The 23949-nt window shown below is 40.8% G+C and overlaps 2 protein-coding genes across 7 annotated transcripts in view; one reads left to right on the plus strand and one right to left on the minus strand.

Moving 5' to 3' along the window:
* Window positions 1-5822, minus strand: part of C2CD3 (C2 domain containing 3 centriole elongation regulator) — a 127104-nt gene extending 121282 nt beyond the window's left edge. For 3 of the 4 annotated variants that reach the window (XR_016039002.1, XM_055423655.2, XM_055423658.2), the window contains exons 1-2: window positions 5458-5654; window positions 762-1031 (exon numbers count right to left, since the gene is read on the minus strand). Coding sequence is in view for 3 of the 4 variants with exons in the window: in XM_055423655.2 (XP_055279630.2) it covers window positions 762-1031; window positions 5458-5512 (325 nt within the window). In the remaining variant the exon portion in view is untranslated. Of the gene's footprint in view, window positions 1-761; window positions 1046-5457; window positions 5655-5742 lie in introns of those variants that run through there. The other variant, XM_088843184.1, reaches the window with a different exon arrangement.
* A 135-nt stretch (window positions 5823-5957) lies between these two features.
* Window positions 5958-23949, plus strand: part of PPME1 (protein phosphatase methylesterase 1) — a 60361-nt gene continuing 42369 nt past the window's right edge. For all 3 annotated transcript variants that reach the window (XR_008685632.2, XM_055423661.2, XM_055423662.2), the window contains exon 1: window positions 5958-6209. Coding sequence is in view for 2 of the 3 variants with exons in the window: in XM_055423661.2 (XP_055279636.1) it covers window positions 6109-6209 (101 nt within the window). In the remaining variant the exon portion in view is untranslated. The remainder of the gene's footprint in view (window positions 6210-23949) is intronic.

Raw genomic sequence — 23949 nt, forward strand, 5'->3', positions numbered from 1 at the left:
AGCATGTATTATTGTGTATTATTACTAAATTATTTATTAGTAAATTTTATATCCTTATTATTAGTAAATTCTTTCCTTGATTATAATGAAGTTCCAGAGTAGAGGTTATAGTTATTAGTTAAAGAAGTACAATGAAGTGACAAGTGAATGAGTCTTGGTGTCAGGGAGAAGTGGGTTCAAATTCTAGTTTTGCCATTTATCAACTATAGAACCTTATATGGAGTATTCATCTCTCTGAACTTCGGTCTCATTGTCTATAAAACAGAGAAAATATCTATCTTTCAGGGTTATTAAAGATTAGAAATAATATGTATCAACTAGTAGCACATAGTATAAATAATGGTGGCAATTAAAAACATCTCTGAATCCTCAATAACTAACAGTGCCACAGGTACTGCTGCTGCTGCTGCTAAGTCGCTTCAGTCGCATCCACTGTGTACGACCCCATAGACGACAGCCTGCCAGGCTCCCCCGTTCCTGGGATTCTCCAGGCAAGAACACTGGAGTGGGTTGCCATTTCCCTCTCCAATGCATGATAGTGAAAAGTGAAAGTGAAGTTGCTCAGTCGTGTCTGACTTGCGACCCCATGGACTGTAGCCCACCGGGCTCCTCCATCCATGGGATTTTCCAGGCAAGAGTACTAGAGTGGGGTGCCATTGCCTTCTCCCCACAGCTACTAGGAACATAATAATACCTACTGTTAACGACGTAGCTACATGCTTCTTATTACGCCTGCAGATGAAATGATGACAAAAACATACCTGTTAGATAAGAGGTAAACTGCTTTGGACCACAGCGAATAGCATAACGTGTAGTTGTTCTCACAGCTTTTGGTTCAGTCTGCAAGGCATCTCTGGGACAAAAGAGGGTTCCTTCTGATGTTTCTCCCCACCATCTCACCCGGACAAGTACACAAGCAGGAGGCTTTGCAATCTTCCATACGACTTTATTAACAGAAAGTTTCAGAAAGCAGCGTAGCTGGCCTTCAACCAAGGGTGGCAAGCTTGTAGATGGAGAAATGTCACTTAAACCTGTGGCGGAATCCAAGAATACAAAGTCAAAATTTAGTCTAAATATAGAAAACATATAATCTGCTTTTTTAATGAAAAGCACATAAAAACATTTTACTCTCTACAGAGAGAAGGCTAATTCTATTTATCCTAATATATGAGAAGTAACTAGCAAAGCAGACCACAGAATAACCTATTTGGTCACTTAAGCCACCCTGAAAACTAGTTAGTATTCAGGACTGGATTCAGGTTACTGTGAGGAAAGAACACACCAACTTAAGATGTGCTAGTATAAACGCTTCTTTAACTGAAAGATACTAAATGAAAACTACAACGATACAGTATATAGATTTAAAAACCTCTGAAGTAGTTGAAATTTTTCTTCCAAGTACTGCTATTCTGATTATGGCAATGTCCAGTTTTAAAGATGCTATTTTTACATAATTCTCATACTGTAAATATAAATATTTAAAGTCACTAAATATAAACAGCATCAACTCTTGTCAATTCACAAATGAAATGTACACCACACAATTCAGTGCCTCCATAAAGACCACCTTAAACTGTGTCTTTTCTTCCTGCCAATATCATATAATCAATGAGGACAAAAAGTATCACCTTTAGATTCTGCAACTATTCTTTAGCATAGTGCTATGTTCATAACATTTCTGGCTTTTAGACAGATAATAACATGTAAACAAGGCAATTAATCATGACTTTTTATACAGCTTTCCTTTAATGACCCTGATTGTCTTCCCCTTCACAGTATCTTTTCAGTTCAGTTCAGTTGCTCAGTCGTGCTGACTATTTGCGACCCCATGAAATGCAGCACGCCAGGCCTCCCTGTCTATCACCAACTCCCGGAGTTTACCCAAACTCATGTCCATTGAGCCAGTGATGCCATCCAGCCATCTCATTCTCTGTCGTCCCCTTCTCCTCCTGCCCCCAATCCCTCCAGCATCAGAGGCTTTTCCAGTAAGTCAACTCTTCGCATGAGGTGGCCAAAGTATCGGAGTTTCAGTTTTAGCATCAGTCCTTCCAATGAACACCCAGGATTGATCTCCTTTAGAATGGACTGGTTGGATCTCCTTGCAGTCCAAGGGACTCTCAAGAGTCTTCTCCAACGCCACAGTTCAAAAGCATCAATTCTCTGGCAATCAGCCTTCTTCACAGTCCAACTCTCACATCCATACATGATCACTGGGAAAACCATAGCCTTGACTAGACGGACCTTTGTTGGCAAAGTAATGTCTCTGCTTTTTAATATGCTGTCGAGGATGGTCATAACTTTCCTTCCAAGGAGTAAGCGTCTTTTAATTTCATGGCTGCAATCAGCATCCGCAGTGATTTTGGAGCCCAAAAAAATAAAGTCTGACACTGTTTCCACTGTTTCCATCCGTTTGCCATGAAGTGATAGGGCCAGATGCCATGATCTTTGTTTTCTGAATATTGAGCTTTAAGCCAACTTTTTCACTCTCCTCTTTCATCAAGAGGCTTTTTAGTTCCTCTTCACTTTCTGCCATAAGGGTGGTGTCATCTGCATATCTGAGGTTATTGATATTTCTCCCAGCAATCTTGACTCCAGCCTGTGCTTCTTCCAGCCCAGCGTTTCTCATGATGTACTCTGCATATAAGTTAAATAAGCAGGGTGACAATATACAGCCTTGACGTAATCCTTTTCCTATTTGGAACCAGTCTGCTGTTCCATGTCCGGTTCTAACTGTTGCTTCCTGACCTGCATACAGGTTTCTCAAGAGGCAGGTCAGGTGGTCTGGTATTCCCATCTCTTTCAGAATTTTCCACAGTTTATTGTGATCCACACAGTCAAAGGCTTTGGCATAGTCAATAAAGTAGAAATAGATGTTTTTCTGGAACTCTCTTGCTTTTTCCATGATCCAGCGGATGTTGGCAATTTGATCTCTGGTTCCTCTGCGTTTTCTAAAACCAGCTTGAACATCTGGAAGTTCATGGTTCACGTATCGCTGAAGCCTGGCTTGGAGAATTTTGAGCATTATTTTACTAGTGCATGAGGAAAGTGCAATTGTGCGGTAGTTTTAGCATTCTTTGGCATTGCCTTTCTTTGGGATTGGAATGAAAACTGACCTTTTCCAGTCCAGTGGCCTGTACCTTTTAACCATGACTTATAGGAAGTTTAAGAACTCATTCCAATATTACACACACCTTTTTATTCTTCTCACTTTTCCTTTGGAGAGTGGTCATGCCTCAAGAAAAAAATACACTGAAGTCAATCAGATCAGAAATTTATATAACTAATTCTTTGGATTTCTAAGAGAACACCCCCTCTGCTTTCTTGAGTGAAGACCCACCATAATATTTAATAACTAGTTTCAGTATAAAAATTATACACAGGTGTGTGCACGACTATTACTGTATATGCACATGGTATACTGAGAAGGACATTAGCATGTTATTTCAATTTTGATTTTCCTAACAACCAAATACACTTGACTGGTTTGACGTAGGTAGCAGAGCACTGAACACTTTCACACTTCTGTTTCATATCTTGCATCATTCCTGGAAGGAAACACATTGCCTCAGAATTGCCTTAGTTATCTTTAAACAGCAGATAAGACTCATTTCTAGACTGCAGCTTTAGTCCTCAACCCAGTGGCCTAATGCACTATTACTATTCCAAACACCTCTTTACCTATAATGTAAAAAGGCAGAGTCACCCAGTTTTTGTTTTGAGGCAGCTCTGCAGAGATTCAATTTTGTTTCCTGATCTACTCTGGGTTCCCAGGGTGACTGTTCTTGCTGAAGCAACATTCCCCTGGTCTCCCTCAGTTCAGTTCAGTTCAGTCACTCAGTCGTGTCCGACTCTTTGCGATCCCATGAATCACAGCACGCCAGGCCTCCCTGTCCATCACCAACTCCCGGAGTTCACTCAAACTCATGTCCATCGAGTCGGTGATGCCATCCAGCCATCTCATTCTCTGTCGTCCCTTTCTCCTCCCGCCCCCAATCCTTCCCAGCATCAGAGTCTTTTCCAGTGAGTGTACTCGTCACATGAGGTGGCCAAAGTATTGGAGTTTCAGCTTTAGCATCAGTCCTTCCAATGAACACCCAGGATTGATCTCCTTTACAATGGACTGGTTGGATCTCCTTACAGTCCAAGGGACTCTCAAGAGTCTTCTCCAGCACCACAGTTCAAAAGCATAAATTCTTCGACGATCAGCTTTCTTCACAGTCCAACTCTCTAAGTGGAGTAACCTGATAAAATCCTCCTGTTAAACACTTTCACCATCTCAAATCCTTCAGAGATCTTCATACCCTCACCTCCTACCACACTGTCAATCCCCAGTCTTTCCTTCTCTCTCCTCTGTAACTGGCTTTTCCCTACTCGCACCTGTAGCCCTTCATGATTCATGACTGCCTCACGCCTCAGTCATTCAACTAACATTTATCGAGTCCGGTTGTGTGCTAGTTTGGGGGGATTCAGTAAGGCCTAAAACGTGATCCTTGCCTATTTGGATTACTGACATACTCTCCAACTTGTTTTTCTTCCAGTTCCAAACGGACCTGCAAAGCTCCACCTCCCCTTTTCCTGCCCCCACAGGTTATCAAAAACATTCCTAAGTCACGGGGATTTAAGATACAGCACGGTAACTATAATGTTAGTGTACTGTATATTCGAAGGTTGCTAAAAAGTAGATCTTAAACGTTCTCAATCCTGGGTGTTCATTGGAAGGACTGATTCTAAAGCTGAAACTCCAATACTTTGGCCACCTCATGTGACGAGTTGACTCACTGGAAAAGCCTCTGATGCTGGGAAGGATTGGGGGCGAGAGGAGAAGGGGACGACAGAGAATGAGATGGCTGGATGGCATCACCAACTCTGTGGACATGAGTTTGAGTGAACTCCGGGAGTTGGTGATGGGCAGGGAGGCCTGGAGTGCTGTGATTCATGGGGTCGCAAAGAGTCGGACACGACTGAGCGACTGAACTGAACTGAAACGTTCTCTTCAAAAGAAAAAAAATTGTAACTATGTATGGTGACGGATGCTAACGAGACAACTGGCAATCATTTCGAAATATAAACAAATATCCAATCCAAATGTACACCTGAAACTAACATAATGTTATATGTTAATTATACGTCAATTTTTAAAAAGTAAAAACCAAAACAAAACCTACAATTTTTTCGTTCTCTTCCTTTAGAAGAATCTCCTTTTAGCCCTCCCCTCATTCCATTTATTCACGCACTTTGTCCCCTAGTCCAGCCCCTGTACCATTTCCATTCGCGGAAGTGTCAAATGCTCTCTTTTAAGCTTTTGATGTCCTGGTTTATTTTCCCTCCGGAATCCTCTTCCCCGCTTTTTTAACAGGCAGCTGTGGGAGGTCTTCCTAGAATGCCTAGCGCCCCGCTCCCCGAACTCCGCCCAATCGCCCAACTACGCTTTCTTCCACATTTGGTCGCTCAGATTACCTCTCTTCTTGCGGCTACGGCCGCCCTCAGGCCCCTGAGCTTTCCGTTGCTTCATGACGACCTCTTCACCAACTCAACTACAGCTCCAGGACCTAAGCTGTAGCCTCCCGCCATCCCTTCCCAAGGCGCTGGCGTTTCCCGGCAACCGGGGCCGCTGGGCAGCCTGGGAGGCAGGAAGAAGGGGTTCTTTCTTTAACAGTCTCTGGGAAGCGACGAGAAAGGAAGGCGCCAAGACTCTTTCCTACCAGTAGACTACAATACCCAGGAGGCTTTGCTACGCTACCTCTGCCGGGTTGAACGCGGTCGCCTCCAACTGCGCAAGCGCAGGATGCGCTTTTTGAGGACTCCATTGCCCAGGGTACATAGGAGCGCTTCTCTTTCCTGCGAAGGTCGTGGAGTTCTCCGGTAGGGGTCTGAAGGGTCAGAGACTCCGTTACCCAGCTCCCTTTGTGGACTGTTGCTGCGCACTTCCGGTGGAAGTGCTGGGGCGAGGGGGTGGAGTTTACAGAGCCGGTGGGCGGTGCTGCCGGTAGATGGGTGCTGTCTAAAGGCTACAGGGCGTCGTTAGGGGAGTGAGCTGTGACCGGTTGGGCCGCACTTGGCGTGGGACGAAGCTTCGGCTACTGTTCGACTACCTGCGGCCTCCCCTTCATGTCGGCCCTCGAGAAGAGTATGCATCTTGGGCGCCTGCCCTCTCGCCCTCCACTACCCGGCAGCGGGGGCAGTCAGAGCGGAGCCAAGATGCGAATGGGGTACGTGACCCGTACCCCTTCTCCCTAGAGGCCAGGCCCCGACCGTAGGAGAATGGTGGCTCTCGGCGTTTAGAGTGGCATGGCAAGGGAGGCTAAGGATTGAGAATGTTGGCGGCGGCCTGGAGACGTTTACATGAAGTAGAAGGCAGATCTGGGGACTAGGGGAGGCGCCAAATCACTGCAAATTAGAGGACAAATAGTATTGGAGGGAGAAGGGAATGAGGCAGAGATTGGGGAAGCTGAGAAGATAGTTTAAGAGATGTAGGAGGCACCTCAGAAGAACGGGTGGAGGTTCGAGAAAAGGAAAAAGAGTTGTGACAAAGGTGGGGGGAAATCCTCCAGGGATGGTTGAGGGAAATGGGAAATGACTAAGTGAAAAGTTGAGGGAAATTAGGAGAAGAACTAGGGAAAGATTTGGGAGGAGTAAATCCTTATCTAGTTTCTGTGAGAACTAAATAGTAGAAAGAAGTTGGGGGAAACCGGGGACACCTGAGGCAGGGTTGGAAAAAGAAATAGAACTAGGGAGCAGAAGGTTCTGGAGAGAGTTTCTAAAGGTGAAGAGGCGTATTCAGGGAGTGAGCAAGTGACTTAAGAGATTAGGTCTCTTAAGGGGTGCTGAGAAAGTGTGGGCAATAGGCCTAAGGAAAGATGGAGAACATAGCCAGGAAGACTGTTAGGGGTGATAGGAATGTGCTGAGAAGTGAGGGTAGGGAATAAGGGGAGGAGTGATGAGGGAGAGCGCTCAGGGGTTTAGAGAGTGACTGTGGGCTCCAGAGATTGAGAAATGAGTAGGAATAGGGTTTAACTAATGGCTTACTGCAGACAGAAGGTCTGGAAAGGTTAAAGAGGAAGATTTGGGCAATTGATTTTTGCAGGGCAAGTAGGTCTGGTGGAAGTTATGTATTGGTCTGATAAAACTCAGTGAAGTATTTAGAGTAGCAGCTTAAAATGTTTTTGGGGGGAATCACCATTTACTGGAATGAGAGTTGCTGTGTTGGCTTTTGGAATTTTAGGTTGTTGAATGAACGGGGCCAGGTTGGGGGATCTAAGATGTAGGAGAGAGAGTGTAATGAGTTGAACCTGGGAGAGGTAATAGGTAATTTTACCTGGAAAATAGGTAATTGATCAGGTAGTCGGTTTTGAGGTGTGTTTGTAGTATCAGACAGGACTCTGGAGACCAGTGACTGTAAAGGATAGAAAAAATACTTAGGTATGTGGTAATCAAAAGTGTGTGTTTGGAATTCTAGAGATAGATTGATAGATATTCTTGGAATAAGGACTAGAGAAAAAAAAAATCTTAGGTTCTGAAAAAGTAATATGTACAAAAGCTTACCAAAAAGGAGACAAAGATAGGAGATACAGTGCTGTGAAAACAGGTCCCAGGAATGGAGAGAAAGGAGAATCCTATAAATTAAAACAGTAGGGTAGACGGGTAGTGAGAATGGTTGGAAAAACCGGGGAAGGAAACAAAGACTTGAAGTGGAGACCTGACCATGGGACAGAGTAGAAAAATGAGAAAACGTTGACAGATGAAGGTAAAAGGTAGGTCAGTGAATGCACACAGTACAAAGAGGTGGCAGAAGGCTGCATGTAAGGTAAAATGAAGATTGTTTTGACTTTGGAAGACTAAGGTAGGGCTGTAACATGATCAAGGAGGATCTGGAAGCTGATCTGTAGTAGATTATTTGGGGAAAATTAAGCTGGACTATAAAATTAATGTAGCATTTATTGTTGGTATGTATCTTAGTTGCTGCCTTTCTTAATCTAAACTTTGGTTTTTCAGTATTCCAGTGCTCTTCTGTGAAAATACATAAAAATACTAGCTTTTTAATAACCATGTGTACTTCAGATAAGTTTAGAGCTTCTCACTTTGGCAAAACAATTTCTCTGAAGATGAAGAACTGAAGAAAAATGCTAAGAGAAAGTAAAATCTACTGATTAGTGCCCACTTCGGCAGCCCATGTACTAAAATCTACTGATTAGCTTAATTGTTAGTAACTTAACCTCTTTAACGGAGAAGGCAGTGGCACCCCACTGCAGTACTCTTGCCTGGAAAATCCCATGGACACAGGAGCCTGCTGGGCTGTAGTCCATGGGGTCGCTAAGAGTTGGACACAACTGAGTGACTTCATTTTCACTTTTCACTTTCATGCTTTGGAGAAGGAAATGGCTACCCACTTCAGTATTCGTGCCTGGAGAATCCCAGGGATGGGGGAGCCTGGTGGGCTGCCGTCTATGGGGTCACACAGAGTTGGACACAACTGAAGCGACTTAGCAGCAGCAGTAACCTCTTTAAGGGCTTCCCTTCTGGTTCAGCTGGTAAAGAATCTGCCTGCAATGTGGGAGACGTGGGTTTGATCCCTTGGTTGGGAAGATCCCCTAGAGAATGGAAAGGCTACCTACTGTAGTATTCTGGCCTAGGGAATTACGTGGACCAGTCCATGGGGTTGCAGTCAACCATGACTGAGTGACTTTCACTTTAACCTCTTTAAATAGATGCTTTGATCCTCTTAATTTAGGTTAACTGCTTATTCTGGAAAATAAAGTTCTTTAGAAAGATGCTTCTTTATAGTACTGTGAAAAGAAGAGCATATATTGGTGAATTTTATGTGTTCCTCAAGGGGCTTATTTTCCTGAATTTTTACTTCCTTATTGGAACATGGGCATGCCTCATGTAACCCTCATGTTAGTGATAATATAAACTCTCATTCCCTAGAGTCATCAAACTGGAAGAGAGCTTTGAAATGGTTTTACTGCTTCACCATATAGTTGAGGAAACGGAGCCTTGGAGAATTCTGTATTCTGTTAGGTAAACTAGGAAGCAGGGAGTAGTATATTCTCTTAATAAATGAGAAAACTGAAACGCAAATCTTCCTCATGCTTAATGCTTCCTAGAAGCTTGGCAATAGGGCCACTGAGGACTTGGATCTCTGGACTCTGAGACCCATTGTGTTTTTTGGGTTCATAATTATTATTGTTGGCAATAGTTAATTTGAGTTATGTATCTTATTTCTTTGCAAAAATCCTGGAATTCAGTCTTCCTTTTTTTTCAGTCAGTCCTAGTTTATAAAGTCTCACTTCCGCCAGTTTCAAATCATCCTTTATTTCTAACTTCTTCTCACTTGCTTTTTTTAATCTTCCCATCTTTACTACTCCCCAGCCTTTCTCTTACTCTCGGGTTGGACCTGTTCCTTTGACAGAATCTTATATGACTTACTTTTTTCAACTATTTTTCATAATCTATCTCTTGCCTTTAGTTTCAGTAAACCTTGTTTAGCTGTGTTTGCATATTCAGGGTGGTTTTGAGATTTTGGTTTTTCTTGAGTTTTCGTAATTTATTTTTTTCCAATTGGATTTAGTAACTCCAGAGTATTACTGGATAAAGCTATAATAGCAATTACTTTTTTCTTTTTGTTAGTACTGTGTGCCAGGCATTGTGGCAGTAGCTTTATGGATGTTATTTCTCTGGTAAGGCCTGAAATCCTGGTTTTATTGTTCCCTGATAGATGCCAGTAGATGAAGCTCAGAACAGTGGTTTTAACTTTTTAAAAGCTTTTGGAACTACTCTGACTTTAGAGCCCTGCTTGCAACTGGTATTAGTCTGTTCAGTTCAGTCGCTCAGTCATGTCTGACTCTTTGCGATCCCATGAATCACAGCACGCCAGGCCTCCCTGTCCATCACCAACTCCCGGAGTTCACTCAAACTCATGTCCATCGAGTCAGTGATGCCATCCAGCCATCTCATTCTCTGTCGTCCCCGTCTCCTCCCAACCCCAATCCCTCCTAGCATCAGTCTTTTCCAGTGAGTCAACTCGTCGCATGAGGTGGCCAAAGTATTGCAGTTTCAGCTTTAACATCAGTCCTTCCAATGAACACCCAGGATTGATCTCCTCTAGAATGGACTGGTTGGATCTCCTTGCAGTCCAAGGGACTCTCAAGAGTCTTCTCCAGCACCACAGTTCAAAAGCATCAATTCTTCGGCGATCAGCTTTCTTCACAGTCCAACTCTCACATCCATACATGACCACGGGAAAAACCATAGCCTTGACTAGACGGACCTTGGTTGGCAAAGTAATGTCTCTGCTTTTTAATATGCTATCTAGGTTGGTCATAACTTTCCTTCCAAGGAGTAAGCTTGGGTTACCATAAAGAAAAACACCATATTTTTTTTCTCAGAGTTCTGAAGACTGAGAAATCCAAGATCAAGGCACCAGCAGATTCTGTGTGTGGTGAGAACTGCTTCTTGGTTCATAGATGGCAGCCTTCTCACTGTGTCCTTACCTATGGGAAGGGGAAAGGAAGCTCTATAGGGTCTCTTTTATAAGGTTACTAATCACTTTTATGAGAGCTTCACCCTCATGACCTTATCACCTTCCAAAGGCTCCACCTTCAAAAATAACATTGGAAATTAGGATTTAACATGAATTTTGGGGGCATAAACATTTAGTCTTATATCATGTGGTATGCTTAAGGGTGTTTTGAAAGTCACTATTTTAGTACGTTCATTTATGATTAGAGAGACTGTAAGTCATTTTTTGGTATGGTTTTGGTTCATCAATAGTAAGTACTTTGTTTCTACAATTATCTCTTACAGTTTTATAGTGCTTTATTAGTCCCTTATTTATATTATTCCATGAGGTAAGTTGGGACGAAGGTTAATATTTTCTTTTATTGAGAAAGCGCAAATGTTCATTGACTTGCCTACTATCACTGAATCCTTAAGCGGCAGAAACAGGACTTCAGAAACTCACATTTATATTGGGTTTTTGTTACTATTGTTGTTCTTACTTGCTGTTGTTCAGTCGCTAAGTTGTGTCTGACTCTTTGTGACCCCGTGGACTGCAGTGCCCCAGGCTCCTCTGTCCTTCAGTTTCTCCCAGAGTTTGCTCAAACTTACGTCCATTGAGTCAGTGATGCAATCTAACCATGTCATTGTCCGCACCCCACTTCTCCTCCTGCCTTCAATCTTTCCTAGAAGCAGGGTCTTTTCCAATGAGTTGGCTCTTCACATCAGGTGGCCGAAGTATTGGAGCTTTAGCATCAGTCCTTCCAATGAACACTAAGGGTTGATTTCCTTTAGGATTGACTAGTTTGATCTCCTTGCTGTCCAAGGGATTCTCAAGAGTCTTCTTCAGCACCACAGTTCAAAAGCATCCATTCTTTGGTGCTCAGCCTTTTTTATGGTCCAACTCTCACATCCATACATGACTACTGGAAAAACCAGTTTTGACTATACAGACCTTTGCAGGCAAAGTGATGTCTCTCCTTTTTAATACACTGTTTAAGTTTGTTATTGCTTTCTTTCCAAGGAGCAGTTGTCTTTGAATTTCATGGCCACAGTGAAATCACTGTCCACAGTGATTCTGGAGCCCAGTTCTCATTATACCTTGGTGCAAAAGAGATCATTGTTTGAAGTGGTAATGATCTGAGTTTGAAGGCCAGCTTGAGTATTTACTTTAGTTAAGTCATTTAACCTCTCATTGTCTGTTTCTTAACTCTAAAACTGGGATACTTCTGCTTACCTTAGAGTGCTTTGAGAATGAGATAATATATGAAAAGCAGTTATGCTTCCTGACACAAGCTCTTAAGCAATGGTAACTAGTAGATTATGTTCAGAACAATGAGAAAAGCTCACTCTTTAAGAAATAGAAGCACTTCTTTCAGTATCTTATAATGTCAGCTTTTTCCCCTTCAAGCTGTGTATTTATTCATATCTGATCAGACAGTTTTTCATTCAACTTCTTAAGTGTTACAAATATCAGGGCCTCTTAGGAAGGCTTTAAGGGACTGTTTACCACAGATAGAGAAATAAAGGGCAAAGTGGAATGATTTGCTCAAGGTTGCATATTAAGTTACTAAAAGAGTATATCTGTTTATGTTAATTTTCATTTTCAAACAGTTAATTTATAATTCACATACTTAGAGTATGCAGTTCAGTGATTTTTAGTATGTTCAAGGTTGTACTGCTGCTGCTAAGTCACTTCAGTTGTCATCACTAATTCCAGGACACCTTCATCATTCCATAAAGAAACTACTTACCTGTTCACATCACCCCCCCCTTCCCCTAGCCCCTGGCAGCCATTAATCTGTTTTCAGTGTACATGAAGTTGCCTGTTCTGGAGATATATAAATGAAACCATACAATATGTGACCTTTTGTGACTAGGTTCTTGGACTTAGCGTAATATTTTCAAGTTTCATCTATGTTGTAGCATTTATCAGTACTTCATTTTTTTTTTTTTCCTGCTGAATGGTGTTCCATTGTATAGATATATCACAGTTTATTTCGTTATTTTTCAGTTGCTGGACTTGGGTTTCCAGTGTTTTGCTCTTATGAATGATGATCCTGTGAACATTCACATGCAAATCTCTGTGTGGAAATAATGTTTGTATTTCTTTGGATATATACCTAGGAATGGAATTGCTTTGAAGCGTTTTATATATTAGGGTTTTATTTTCCTTAAAAGTGTTAAAAAATATTTTTCCAAGTTGCCCTTTTACTTTGCTCATAATAATTTTTGCCATGTAAAAAGTTCTGTTTTAAAATTTTAATATACTCAAACCTCTGTAGAAAAACCCATTGCTTCTGGATTTTGGATTGCAGAAAGATATTTCCTTCTTCCAGGTTATAAAGTAATTCATATGTTTTCTCCCTGAGACCTGTATGCTTTCTTTTTTACATCCATCTGAAGTTTATCTTGATATGCAAAGTGAACAGATCTATCTTTTTTATCTTTTGCATGCTTGTATGCTAAGTTGCTTCTGACTCTTTGCAATCCTATGGGCTGTAGCCCTCGAGGTGCCTCTGTCCATGGCATTTTCCAGGCAGGAATACTGGAGTGGGTTGCCATTTCCTCCTTCAGGGGATCTTCCCAACCCAGGGATCAAACCCACGAATTGCATTTCCTGCATTGGTAGGCGAGTTCTTTACCACTAGAGCCACCTAGGAAGCCATTTTTATCTTTATCCATAGGCTGTCCAATTGTGTAACACAATTTTTTAAAAGTCTTTATCCCGTTACGTGAATTTCACCTCAGTAAAAATTAGTCCTTTCCCCCATTAATTAAAATGACATCTTTATCATACACCAAATTTCTATGTAGATTTGGGTCTGTTAACGAATTTTCTTTCCTTTTCCATCAGCCTGTTTATATGGCAACCCACTCCAGTACTCTTGCCTGGAAAATCCCATGGACTGAGAAGCCTGGTAGGCTATGGTCCATGGGGTCGCAAAGAGTCGGACACAACTGAGCAACTTCACTATGCTTTAAATCAGGCATTTTTAATATGTTTAGTAAATGGTAGTGGTAGCTTCCCCTTCATTCTCTGTCAGGATTTTCCTAGCTCCTCTTACTTTTTTTACATGTAAACTTTATAATCAACTAGACTAGTGCCTAATAGTATTTTTATTGGCATTATATTAAATATGTAAGTTAGAATCAGCATTTTGATGATGTTGAGTCTTCCTTGAAGTATGTTCTTCAATTTGTATAATCCCTTTTAAACAAAAAATATTTCCGATGGAAAGTACTGACATATTATATTTAATATTTTATATTACATAATGTAGACATGTTTAATATTGTATTTAATATTACTTAAATATGTACAAATTAAAATGGGATAAATTCCTATGTATAAGAGTAATATATTAGAAAACTATTTCAATATATTTACTAGTTAAGCATAGCTTACAAAATTCCTCAAATTCAGATTAACAATATTACATTAATGTGAAATAATTAATTTTTTGTTAACAACTTGTGATTTAAGCAGAAATACTGTTTATTGAAGTAATACTTTTTTTTTTTGCCTCTGCACAGAAATTTTATTGAAGCATATTTTACTTTACATTCATGAATTTTTTTTTTTGTAATTAATTTATTTTTTATTGGAGGCAGATTATTTTACAATATTATATTGGTTGGTTTTGCCATACATTGACATGAATTCGCCCTGGGTTTACATAAGTTCCCCCTCCTGAACCCCCCTCCCACCTCCCTCCTCCCTTTATCCTCCCTCTGGGTCATCCCCGCATGCCAGCCCCGAGCATCCTATAACATGCATCGACCCTGAACTAGCAGTTCGTTTCACATATGACAACATACGTGTTTCAATGCCATTCTCCCAAATCATCCCACCCTCACCGTCTCCCACAGAGTCCCAAAGACTGTTCTATACATCTGTGTCTCTTTTGCTGTCTCGTATACAGGGTTATCATTTGCATCTTTCTAAATTCCATATATATGCGTTAGTATGAAGTAATACTTTTTATAAATACGAAGTTCAGAGTTGATTCAGTTATTCAGCTGTATCAATCAGGACTTTTTGCATCCTTTCCTTTGACATCCTTAGAAATGTTGGCTTTTCTTCTCTTACTGGTCACCTTATGGTTGCAGGATGGCTGCTGCAACTCCACTTGCACCTTACCGTTGTTCTGTCTTTCCAAATAAAGAGGAAGAAACAAGGACAAAGACCTTTTCCTGACTTAGCTTGTCCCTGGTTTTTTCCCTAGAATGGGAAACTCCCCAGCAGGTTTCCCTTAAATCTCTGTCTAGAACTGGTTCACATGTACATCCTAAAACTAATCACTGGCAGTAGGGAATGGGGTTTCTGTGACTGGTTTAGACCAATTCTGATTCATTCTTTTGGGCTGGAGGAGAGATAATAAAGATCTTTATTAGCTACTGTTTATTTGGAATTCTGTTAGGGAATAGAGAGGGGTGGGAAGTGGGAAAGGGATGTCTGGAGTAGAAAGTAAACAGCAACTGCTCTAAGTCCTGCTATTAACAAGAGGAACAGGCTAATCTGACTTCAGATTCCCTACTGTTTTCTTTACAGCACAGGTTTAGGAAGTGGTTTCTCTCTTTCCCTCTCTCCCCCATTTTCTCCCTCTCCCCTGTATGCCACTTTTGAGCCCCTTGACCTGAGCACTCCTGAGTGAATGTCCATTTTTCCATTTTGGCTAGTCTTATTGCCAGCAAATCTATTTCTCCAAAATTGGGTAATTGGAATTTTTTTTAACCTGACGAGACTTTCTTCTCATGTTGCTTGATGTCAGATTTGAGGAAACACCTTTGATAGGTTAGGAAAAACTTTTTCCTTTATACTGTGAAATAGTTACTTTTAGAGAAGAAACTTTTAAGTAATAAATAGCTCTTTTAAAAGGATGGTCCACTTATATACTACACTTAGATGTCCTTCAAATTAAGTATTGACAACCAGTCCCAAGCACATACTACCTATATAGTTGACCCTTGAACAATGGTTTGAACTGAGCAAGTCCTGTTATACATGGGTTTTTTTTTTTTGTATAACAAATGCCATAGACCCTTGAACAACAGGGAGTTGGGGTGCCGACCCTCCCCACAATGAAAAATCCAGGTTTAACTTATAGTTGGCCCTCCATATTCCATGGTTTATTGTCTGCAGCTTCAACCAGCTTCCGCTTGTGTTCTACTTACCATTGCATTTGTGTAATATTTGCTATTGAGACAAATCCTTGTGTAAGTGGACCCATGCAGTTCGTGCTGTGCCGTGGAAGGGTCAGATGTACTACGCTTAATACAATTGACAGTTGGCTGTGGAATCTCAAATATGGAGGGTCCACAGGTACGCAGGGCCAACTGTAAGTTATACGTACATTTTCAGTTGCATGAAGGGTTACACACATACACCCCCAAACCCAGCCCCTCTTCTTATGTTGTTCAAGGGTCAACTCTGTATTTTGAAGATTGAATAAGAGATTATGTTGAAAATTTTAGTCATTGTGAATCATGGCAGAAGGCTGAAGTTGTTTACTATCAGTCTTTTTCTGCTGTGTCTCTGTGTATGTCCTTGCCATGGACTTTTTCCAGGTTTAAGTGGGAATCCTATCTCTGCCACTAATAAGCCATGTGACTTGGTCAAGTCTTCCTCTTTCTGGGCCTCAGAAAGAACTCTGAGGTGTACTGTAAAGACTTCTGTGGCACCAGACATGCTTGAGTTTAAGCTCCAGTGCTATGGGGAGTGGCTCTGGGAAATTTATGTCTTTCACATGTTTAAAAGAGAATATTTTTCTTGGTGAATTCAAAATCCAGCTTGTTACATAATAGCTAATTATTGCTTCCCATAAAGTAAGATTTGAGTTAGCTGATCTCTTAATAGCCTCATCCAGTACACAGTTTTTAGAATCTAAGTCATCTGCTTTAATAAGATGCCCTTATCAATAGTAATGAACTCTCATGATCCCAGACAGCCGTTTGGTTGCCTTCCTTTCCATTCTTTCCATTCTCTTCAGTTTTGCTAATGAGAACTTTTCTTTTTTATATATAAAAGCAGTGGTGCCTTGCTTTAAATAGCTGGCTGCAATTAAACTTCAGTCTTTTGTCCCCACCAGAAGACTCCTAAGCTGGAGGATTTGTGACAACGGTGACTAGGACTGCTACTGTGCAGCTCATGACTCATTACTCGCCCTCCTAACAGACTGAAGCAGCCTAGTAGATGTTGAAATATTAATGTATCTATTTGGATTTGAGACATTCACCTGAAAACATAAATTTTATTTCTTATTCCTTGTCTCTAGGCAGGGAAAATTTTTTCCTGTCTCTTTTTCTTCCTTCTCTCCCTTATTTCCTTAACATTTGATGCATAGTGGTCATACAGTTTTGTTGGTTTTGGTTATTATCTCCTAGTAGGCATTATCACATAGTAGTCAAGGAGCACATCTTCTATGTCCCCATCGTCTTCTGTAGATACAACACTTAGCCCTCTGACTCCTGTAATTATTGATTTGCTGTCTACTCAAGACCGTGAGCTTCTTAAGGGTAGGAATCATGTCTTCATTTCCTAGGTGCCTAACGTGCTGGCTGCTTAAGTGCTGACTGAATGAGAAACTGAAATCCTAGACCTGCCGTCTATGGGGTCACACAGAGTCAGACACGACTGAAGGGATTTAGCAGCAGCAGCAGCAGACCTGTTTAGCTTCATTCTATGAAGAAACCTTATTTCCTCACCAGTTCCATTAAGATGGGGTAACTTAAGTGATGCTCCATTGAAAGTCGTTTCAGTTCATAAATAGAATCAGTACTTTATTTCAACACCAAGCATTTAGGCTGAGTGTGTTAAGAGTATTTACAAATACATTGACTGATTTGAGATTTAAAATGCTCATATGGTTGAAACTCATGCTTGGAGTTTGTCTCTTGTATATAAAGATTCATGCCTGTTGCTTAGTTTTACTTTAACAAAACTTGACACTTTTTCTCTCATTCTCCAGAACTGAAGTAAGTCCTTACTATAAGAGTAGTTAGTTGTTTAGTTGCTAAGTCGTATCCAACTCTTTGTGACTTCATGCACTGTAGCCCACCAGGCTCCTCTGTCCATGGGATTTCGCAGAGAAGAATACTGGAGTGAGTTCCCATTTCCTTCTCCAGGAGATCGATCTTCCGGACCCAGGAATTAAACCCAGGTCTCCTGCATGGCAGGTGGATTCTTTACCATTGAGCCACCTATGAAGCCCAGGAAGATTGTGCAGGCCATGGAGCAGCTAAGTCCTTGCACCACAACCACTGAGCCTGCACTCTAGAACCTGTACTCTGCCCCAAGAGAAGCCAGCCACTGTAATGAGAAGTCTATGCACTGCAACTGGAGAGTGGCCCCCACTCACCACAACAGAGAAAATCCACACCCAGCAGTGGAGACCCAGAGTAGCCAAAAATAATTAAGACGTAAAGTTATAAAAACAAATGTAAAATGAATTCTGCGTTATAAAGTTTTGTGTCATACTTTAGTTGGTAGCTCTTTCTTTTTTAATTTTTTTGGCTGCACTGCATGCCTTGTGGAATTCTTAATTCCCTAATCAGGGCTTGAACTTGCTCCCTTGGCAGTGAAAGTGCAGAGTTCTAACCACTGGACCACCAGGGAATTCCCTGGTAGCTCGTTTTTTAGTGTTACAAAAATCATGGTTTATCATAAGTCAGTGGTGCCTTGTACATACAGTATTTCATCTAACAACTTGATTGTGATCTATTTTGCTTCAGTTCAGTTCAGTCGCTCAGTCGTGTCCGACTCTTAGCGACCCCATGAACCACAGCACACCAGGCCTCCCTGTCCATCACCAACTCCCGGAGTTCACTCAGACTCACGTCCATTGAGTCGGTGATGCCATCCAGCCACCTCATTCTCTGTTGTCCCCGTCTCCTCCTACCCCCAATCGCTCCCAGCATCAGAGTCTTTTCCAGTGAGTCAACTCGTCGCATGAGGTGGCCAGAGTATTGGAGTTTCAGCTTTAGCATAAGTCCTTCCAATGAACACCCAGGATTGATCTCTAGAATGGACTGGTTGGATCTCCTTGCAGTCCAAGGGACTCTCAAGAGTCTTCTCCAGCACCACAGTTCAAAAGCATCAATTCTTCGGCGATCAGCTTTCTTCACAGTCCATCCAACTCTCACATCCATACATGACCACTATTTTGCTTAGTCTTTACTAATTTAACAGTAATCTCCTTTTGTGTTTTAGCCCCAAAGTAGTTAGCACACAGGAGGTCAATAAACATTTGATCAATGAATGAATGATGCTCAGATACAGTGGACATATGACATTTTTTCCATCAGCTTAGAATTGTGCACCCTGAATTTAGTAGGGAAGTAAATGTAAGGGAAGAGCCAGATTTGTTGAGCATAGAAGTGAAATTTTAAAACTGTGATTATTAACAGTACATAAAAATGAACTTGTGCCCTATTCTATCCCTCTATGATTCCATATTTATATCCCTCTATGTTCATCTTATTAAGAAAATGTAATCCAGGTTGTTGTGGGGATTAAATTTAGATAATGCTTGTCAAGTGCCCAGCACAAATGCACATGTGTCTGGTTTGTTTCATTTAATCCTTCTCATCCATTTAATTAAACCAGCTTTTCCTTAAGCATAAGAACCATGGTTCAAGATATATTAATATCAATTTAGATTCCGTTTTCTATGTGACTCACCTGAACTACATGATTATTATTAACTGAATTTCATCACAAATAACATTGTAACATATTATGGCTAAATAGAATTGGGGATGGAGCTTCTCAGAGAATCTATGAATATTTTATAATATTGTTAATCAGAGGAAATGTACTTCAGTTTTTCCAACAAGTTACTTTACACACTTTTGTAGTATAAGCCCATTTTTAAGTTGGAGAATACACTAACATTTTTTTCCATGGGAAATTACTTTTTTATTGATAATTAGAAGGTTTGTACTTTTGCCTATTCCCTAAGTCATTGTTTAATAAAATAGTACTTCCAATTTTTATAGTATTTGATTTAACAAAATTTTCCCACCAGATATAATCTTTGTGAATCCTTCTCTGACCTGGTTCCATCCCCATAAGTGTCCTGAACAAGACTGAATGTCCCATCTGTGAGATCTCATGGTACCCTAGGCTTATTTCTGTCATAGCTATAGTATATAGTGACTGTTTAGTTGCCTATCTCCCTCCAAGCATTAGCTCTTTGAGGTCAAGAACCAAGTTTTCATTTATGAAAATTTCAGGCTTCCTGATTTCCCTCATGCCCAGAAAGTGTATCAGGGCCTGCCATACAAGGCGTACCCAAAGGTTTCTTTAATTGAAATTAAGTTAGCTGCTTATATAAGCAAGTTGTGACTGGAAAAAAATCCCTTAAATAATTGCCCTAAAGATATATGCTGTTTGTCTTTTATTCTGGACTGACATGGCATTTAGATAAGTCTAGGGAAGGAGTTATAGAACCATTGGTTATGAAATATTAGGGTTTTCTATAAGGATTTTATTGGCCTTTAAGCTCTGAACTCAAAACTCTTTCTTCCTATTGTGATATGTCTAAGCAGAATAGTAGCTTGCATATGTTCTTATGACTGAGAATGGCCATGCATCAGTGATGATAGTGAGCAACTCCAGTTGATCTTTGTAGAATATCATAAAGTGTTCTGTTGTCTGCTTTTTTGCTTTCATTACTGATGTCTCAGTGGTTGTGTTTTTGTTTGAGGCCAGGTCACTTTATATCCATTTTTCTGTTTACTTTTATTGTTTTCAAAAGAGATGTTATTACTTATGCTGTTCTTATATTGGGTGAGTGGTAGATATAAAATTTAGAAAAATTTCTAACTTGGGTAAAGCACAGTTCTTTATTATCAGAAGCACAAGATTAGAGTTGTTCTTGTGCTGCAGCAGTTGTCTTTATCCATCCATTTAAAACAAAGCAGGTTTTTGTGTGATCTGACTCAGCAGGTCGGAAGTTCCCATAGACTAAGTAGCTTATCTGAAAGTGGTTTTAAGTGAGGTAAGTTTTCATTCATACAACCACGTCGTATATTGGGGCATAAGTATCCTTTCTTGTCTAATACAAGACGTTCTGTAAAATCCTACTATTTCCATTTTTGGATTCTATGATGCCCAGTTAATAAGGAACATTTTCATCAGTGGCTAACCCAGAGAAGTATTAGGAATAGGATGTAGAATTTTCAAGCACCTGGTAAATCAGTGTTTTGTAAGTTGGAACTCTTTTAAAAGGTTTCCTCTGTTCTTTCTTTGTGAATGGCTTCAGAGAAACTTGACAGTTGTCTTTGATTCTTCCTTTTCACTCTACCCTTCTGCTTTCTCCCATCATTATAATTATAGCAGTAAACCTTGACTTTCTTCTTAGTCTCTATGGTACTCAGGCTTGCTTTAAGAGTCCTCTACCAATCATTATGCCTGTGGCAGGAACCAATCCTCTTCCACTTCTTCCTGGGGATTTCTGGGTGCTTGTTGTTAGCTTTGATGATTTTAAGAATGGAGAGAGAACCTAATATATTTTGAGGGTAGTATTAAAAACTAATAAGGAAGTGACCCTAGCTGAGCTACTGTCTATGGTTTTGGATGAGTTATTTAATCTCTCTTGGGTTTAGCTTTCTCATTTGCAAAAGAGGAATAATAACAGGACTGGAAGAGGTCAGTCTTCATTCCAATCCCAAAGAAAGGCAATGCCAAAGAATGCTCAAACTACCGCACAATTGCACTCATCTCACACGCTAGTAAAGTCATGCTCAAAATTCTCCAAGCCAGACTTCAGCAGTATGTAAACCGTGAACTCCCAGATGTTCAAGCAGGTTTTAGAAAAGGCAGAGGCACCAGAGATCAAATTGCCAACATCCGCTGGATCATGGAGAAAGCAAGAGAGTTTCAGAAAAACATCTATTTCTGCTTCATTGACTATGCCAAAGCCTTTGACTGTGTGGATCACAATAAACTGTGGAACATTCTGAAAGAGATGGGAATCCCAGACCACCTGACCTGCCTCTTGAGAAACCTGTATGCAGGTCAGGAAGCAACAGTTAGAACTGGACATGGAACAAAGACTGGTTCCAAATAGGAAAAGGAGTACGTCAAGGTTGTATATTGTCACCCTGCTTATTTAACTTATATGCAGAGTACATCATGAGGAACGCTGGGCTGGAAGAAGCACAAGCTGGAATCAAGATTGCTGGGAGAAATATCAATAACCTCAGATACGCAGATGACACTACCCTTATGGCAGAAAGTGAAGAGGAACTCAAAAGCCTCTTGATGAAAGTGAAAGAGGAGAGTGAAAAGGTTGGCTTGAAGCTCAACATTCAGAAAACAAAGATCATGGCATCTGGTCCCATCACTTCATGGGAAATATATGGGAAAACAGTGGAAACAGTGTCAGACTTTATTTTTTTGGGCTCCAAAATCACTGCAGATGCTGATTGCAGCCATGAAATGAAAAGACGCTTGCTCCTTGGAAGGAAAGTTATGACCAACCTTGATAGTATATTAAAAAGCAGAGACATTACTTTGCCAACAAAGGTCCGTCTAGTCAAGGCAATGGTTTTTCCCGTGGTCATGTATGGATGTGAGAGTTGGACTGTGAAGAAAGCTGACCGCCGAAGAATCGATGCTTTTGAACTGTGGTGTTGGAGAAGACTCTTGAGAGTCCCTTATACTGCAAGGAGATCCAACCAGTCCATTCTAAAGGAGATCAATCCTGGGTGTTCATTGGAAGGACTGATGCTAAAGCTGAAACTGCAATACTTTGGCCACCTCATACGGCGAGTTGACTCACTGGAAAAGACTCTGATGCTGGGAAAGGTTGGGGGCAGGAGGAGAAGGGGACGACGGAGAATGAGATGGCTGGATGGCATCACCGACTCTGTGGACATGGGTTTGAGTGTACTCCGGGAGTTGGTGATGGACAGGGACGCCTGGCGTGCTGTGATTCATGGGGTCGCGGAGAGTCGGACATGACTGAGCGACTGAACTGAACTGAACTGAACCCTAGAGAGTTGTTGAAATTAATTCATTAATTCATCTCCATTTTCTCCTCAAGTCCCTTGAAATTATAGTAAAATAACTTGGAAAAGGAATAATCAAAGGACAAAGAAGAGGAGGGAAGGTAAGATATCAGCAGGATTTAGGAAGATGGCAAGTTTAAGACTGTTAATTCTCTGACAGGGAAGAGCAAACTGCAAACTGTCTGTAGAAAGAGAATGAAAGTTGAAGTTAATCCATATGTCAACCCCATAAAGATGCAGGAATTGTAGATGTACCTCTGAAAGGAGGCTAAAAATAGGATCGATTGACTCCATTAGACTCCCAGATCTTTTCCTTTCCATCTTTTTATTGAAAATAAATTTCTCAATAATGGGAGACAGGTTAACTTCTGGAAAAATTGAACCAGAGTGGCTGTGGACTTAGAGACAGTAGAGATATGAGGGCAAAGATAAAGCTGCTGGATGAAACAGGTATTAAGTGAAAGTACATAACTGTGTCTTCTAAATAGGTTTACGTTTTCTCTTTTACTGCCCTCAGGTCTTTGCTTAAAGAAGCCTTCCCTGATCACCTGATTTAAAATTCATTCCTTCTCATTCTGGTATTCATTGTCCCCCTTCCTGACTTTATATGGCCCTTATTGCCATCTTGCAAAGTTTTGCTCGTGTCTCCTATTAAGTGTAAACACAAGAGTAGGGGTTTTGTCTTTTGTTCACTGCAGTATTCCCAGTGCCTAAAATAATATCTCATAGGTGCTTATTAATGCCTATTTGTTGACTGAACAGATGAGACTCTTCAGATCCTTTTCAGACGGCTCACAGCTAGTTTTATGTCCCCAAGCAGAAGATTGGAGGATTTATCTCTGGAGAAATGGCTGGCCTAAGAGAAAAGACATGCAGATATTGATATTTAAGGAGAAGAGTCAGTCATTTAAAAGTCTGGGTCTCTACTTGATAGCTGTACAGTGATACTCAATAGTCAGCAAGCCTTCCTTTTTCACAGAATCACCAGCAATCCAGGGAAAGCCTCCAATGCAAAAGACAGAAACCAAAACAAAATGAGAAAAGGAAACAGTAGTGCATAGAACAAAATAAAATAGTAAGTGAGCATCTCGAATTTTCTGGTGGTCCAGTGGTTAAAACTTGGCACTTTCACTGCTGTGGCCCAGGTTCAATCCCTGATTGGGGAACAAAGGTCTTGCAAGCCAAGCCTTGGGGTACAGCCAAAAAAACCCACAAAAAACTAAAAACACATCCCCTGCCCGCCAACATCTCTTGTTAGAGACGAGACAGTATGGCATCTGTGAAACAAGAAGAGAATGCTCTTTTATTAAAAAAAAAAAAAAAAAAAAATGAAACCTGGTTTCAGAGAACAAAATGTAAATGTTGGGAATAAAAACATGTAGGTGTAATTCAATAGAAGAGAAAGTTTAAGGGATCTCCTAAGAAGAAGCTTGTTCT

This window comes from Moschus berezovskii, chromosome 14 (assembly GCF_049115385.1).
Source record: "Moschus berezovskii isolate FMDL1 chromosome 14, NW_MosBer_1.0, whole genome shotgun sequence".
NCBI classification, from domain to species: Eukaryota; Metazoa; Chordata; class Mammalia; order Artiodactyla; family Moschidae; genus Moschus; species Moschus berezovskii.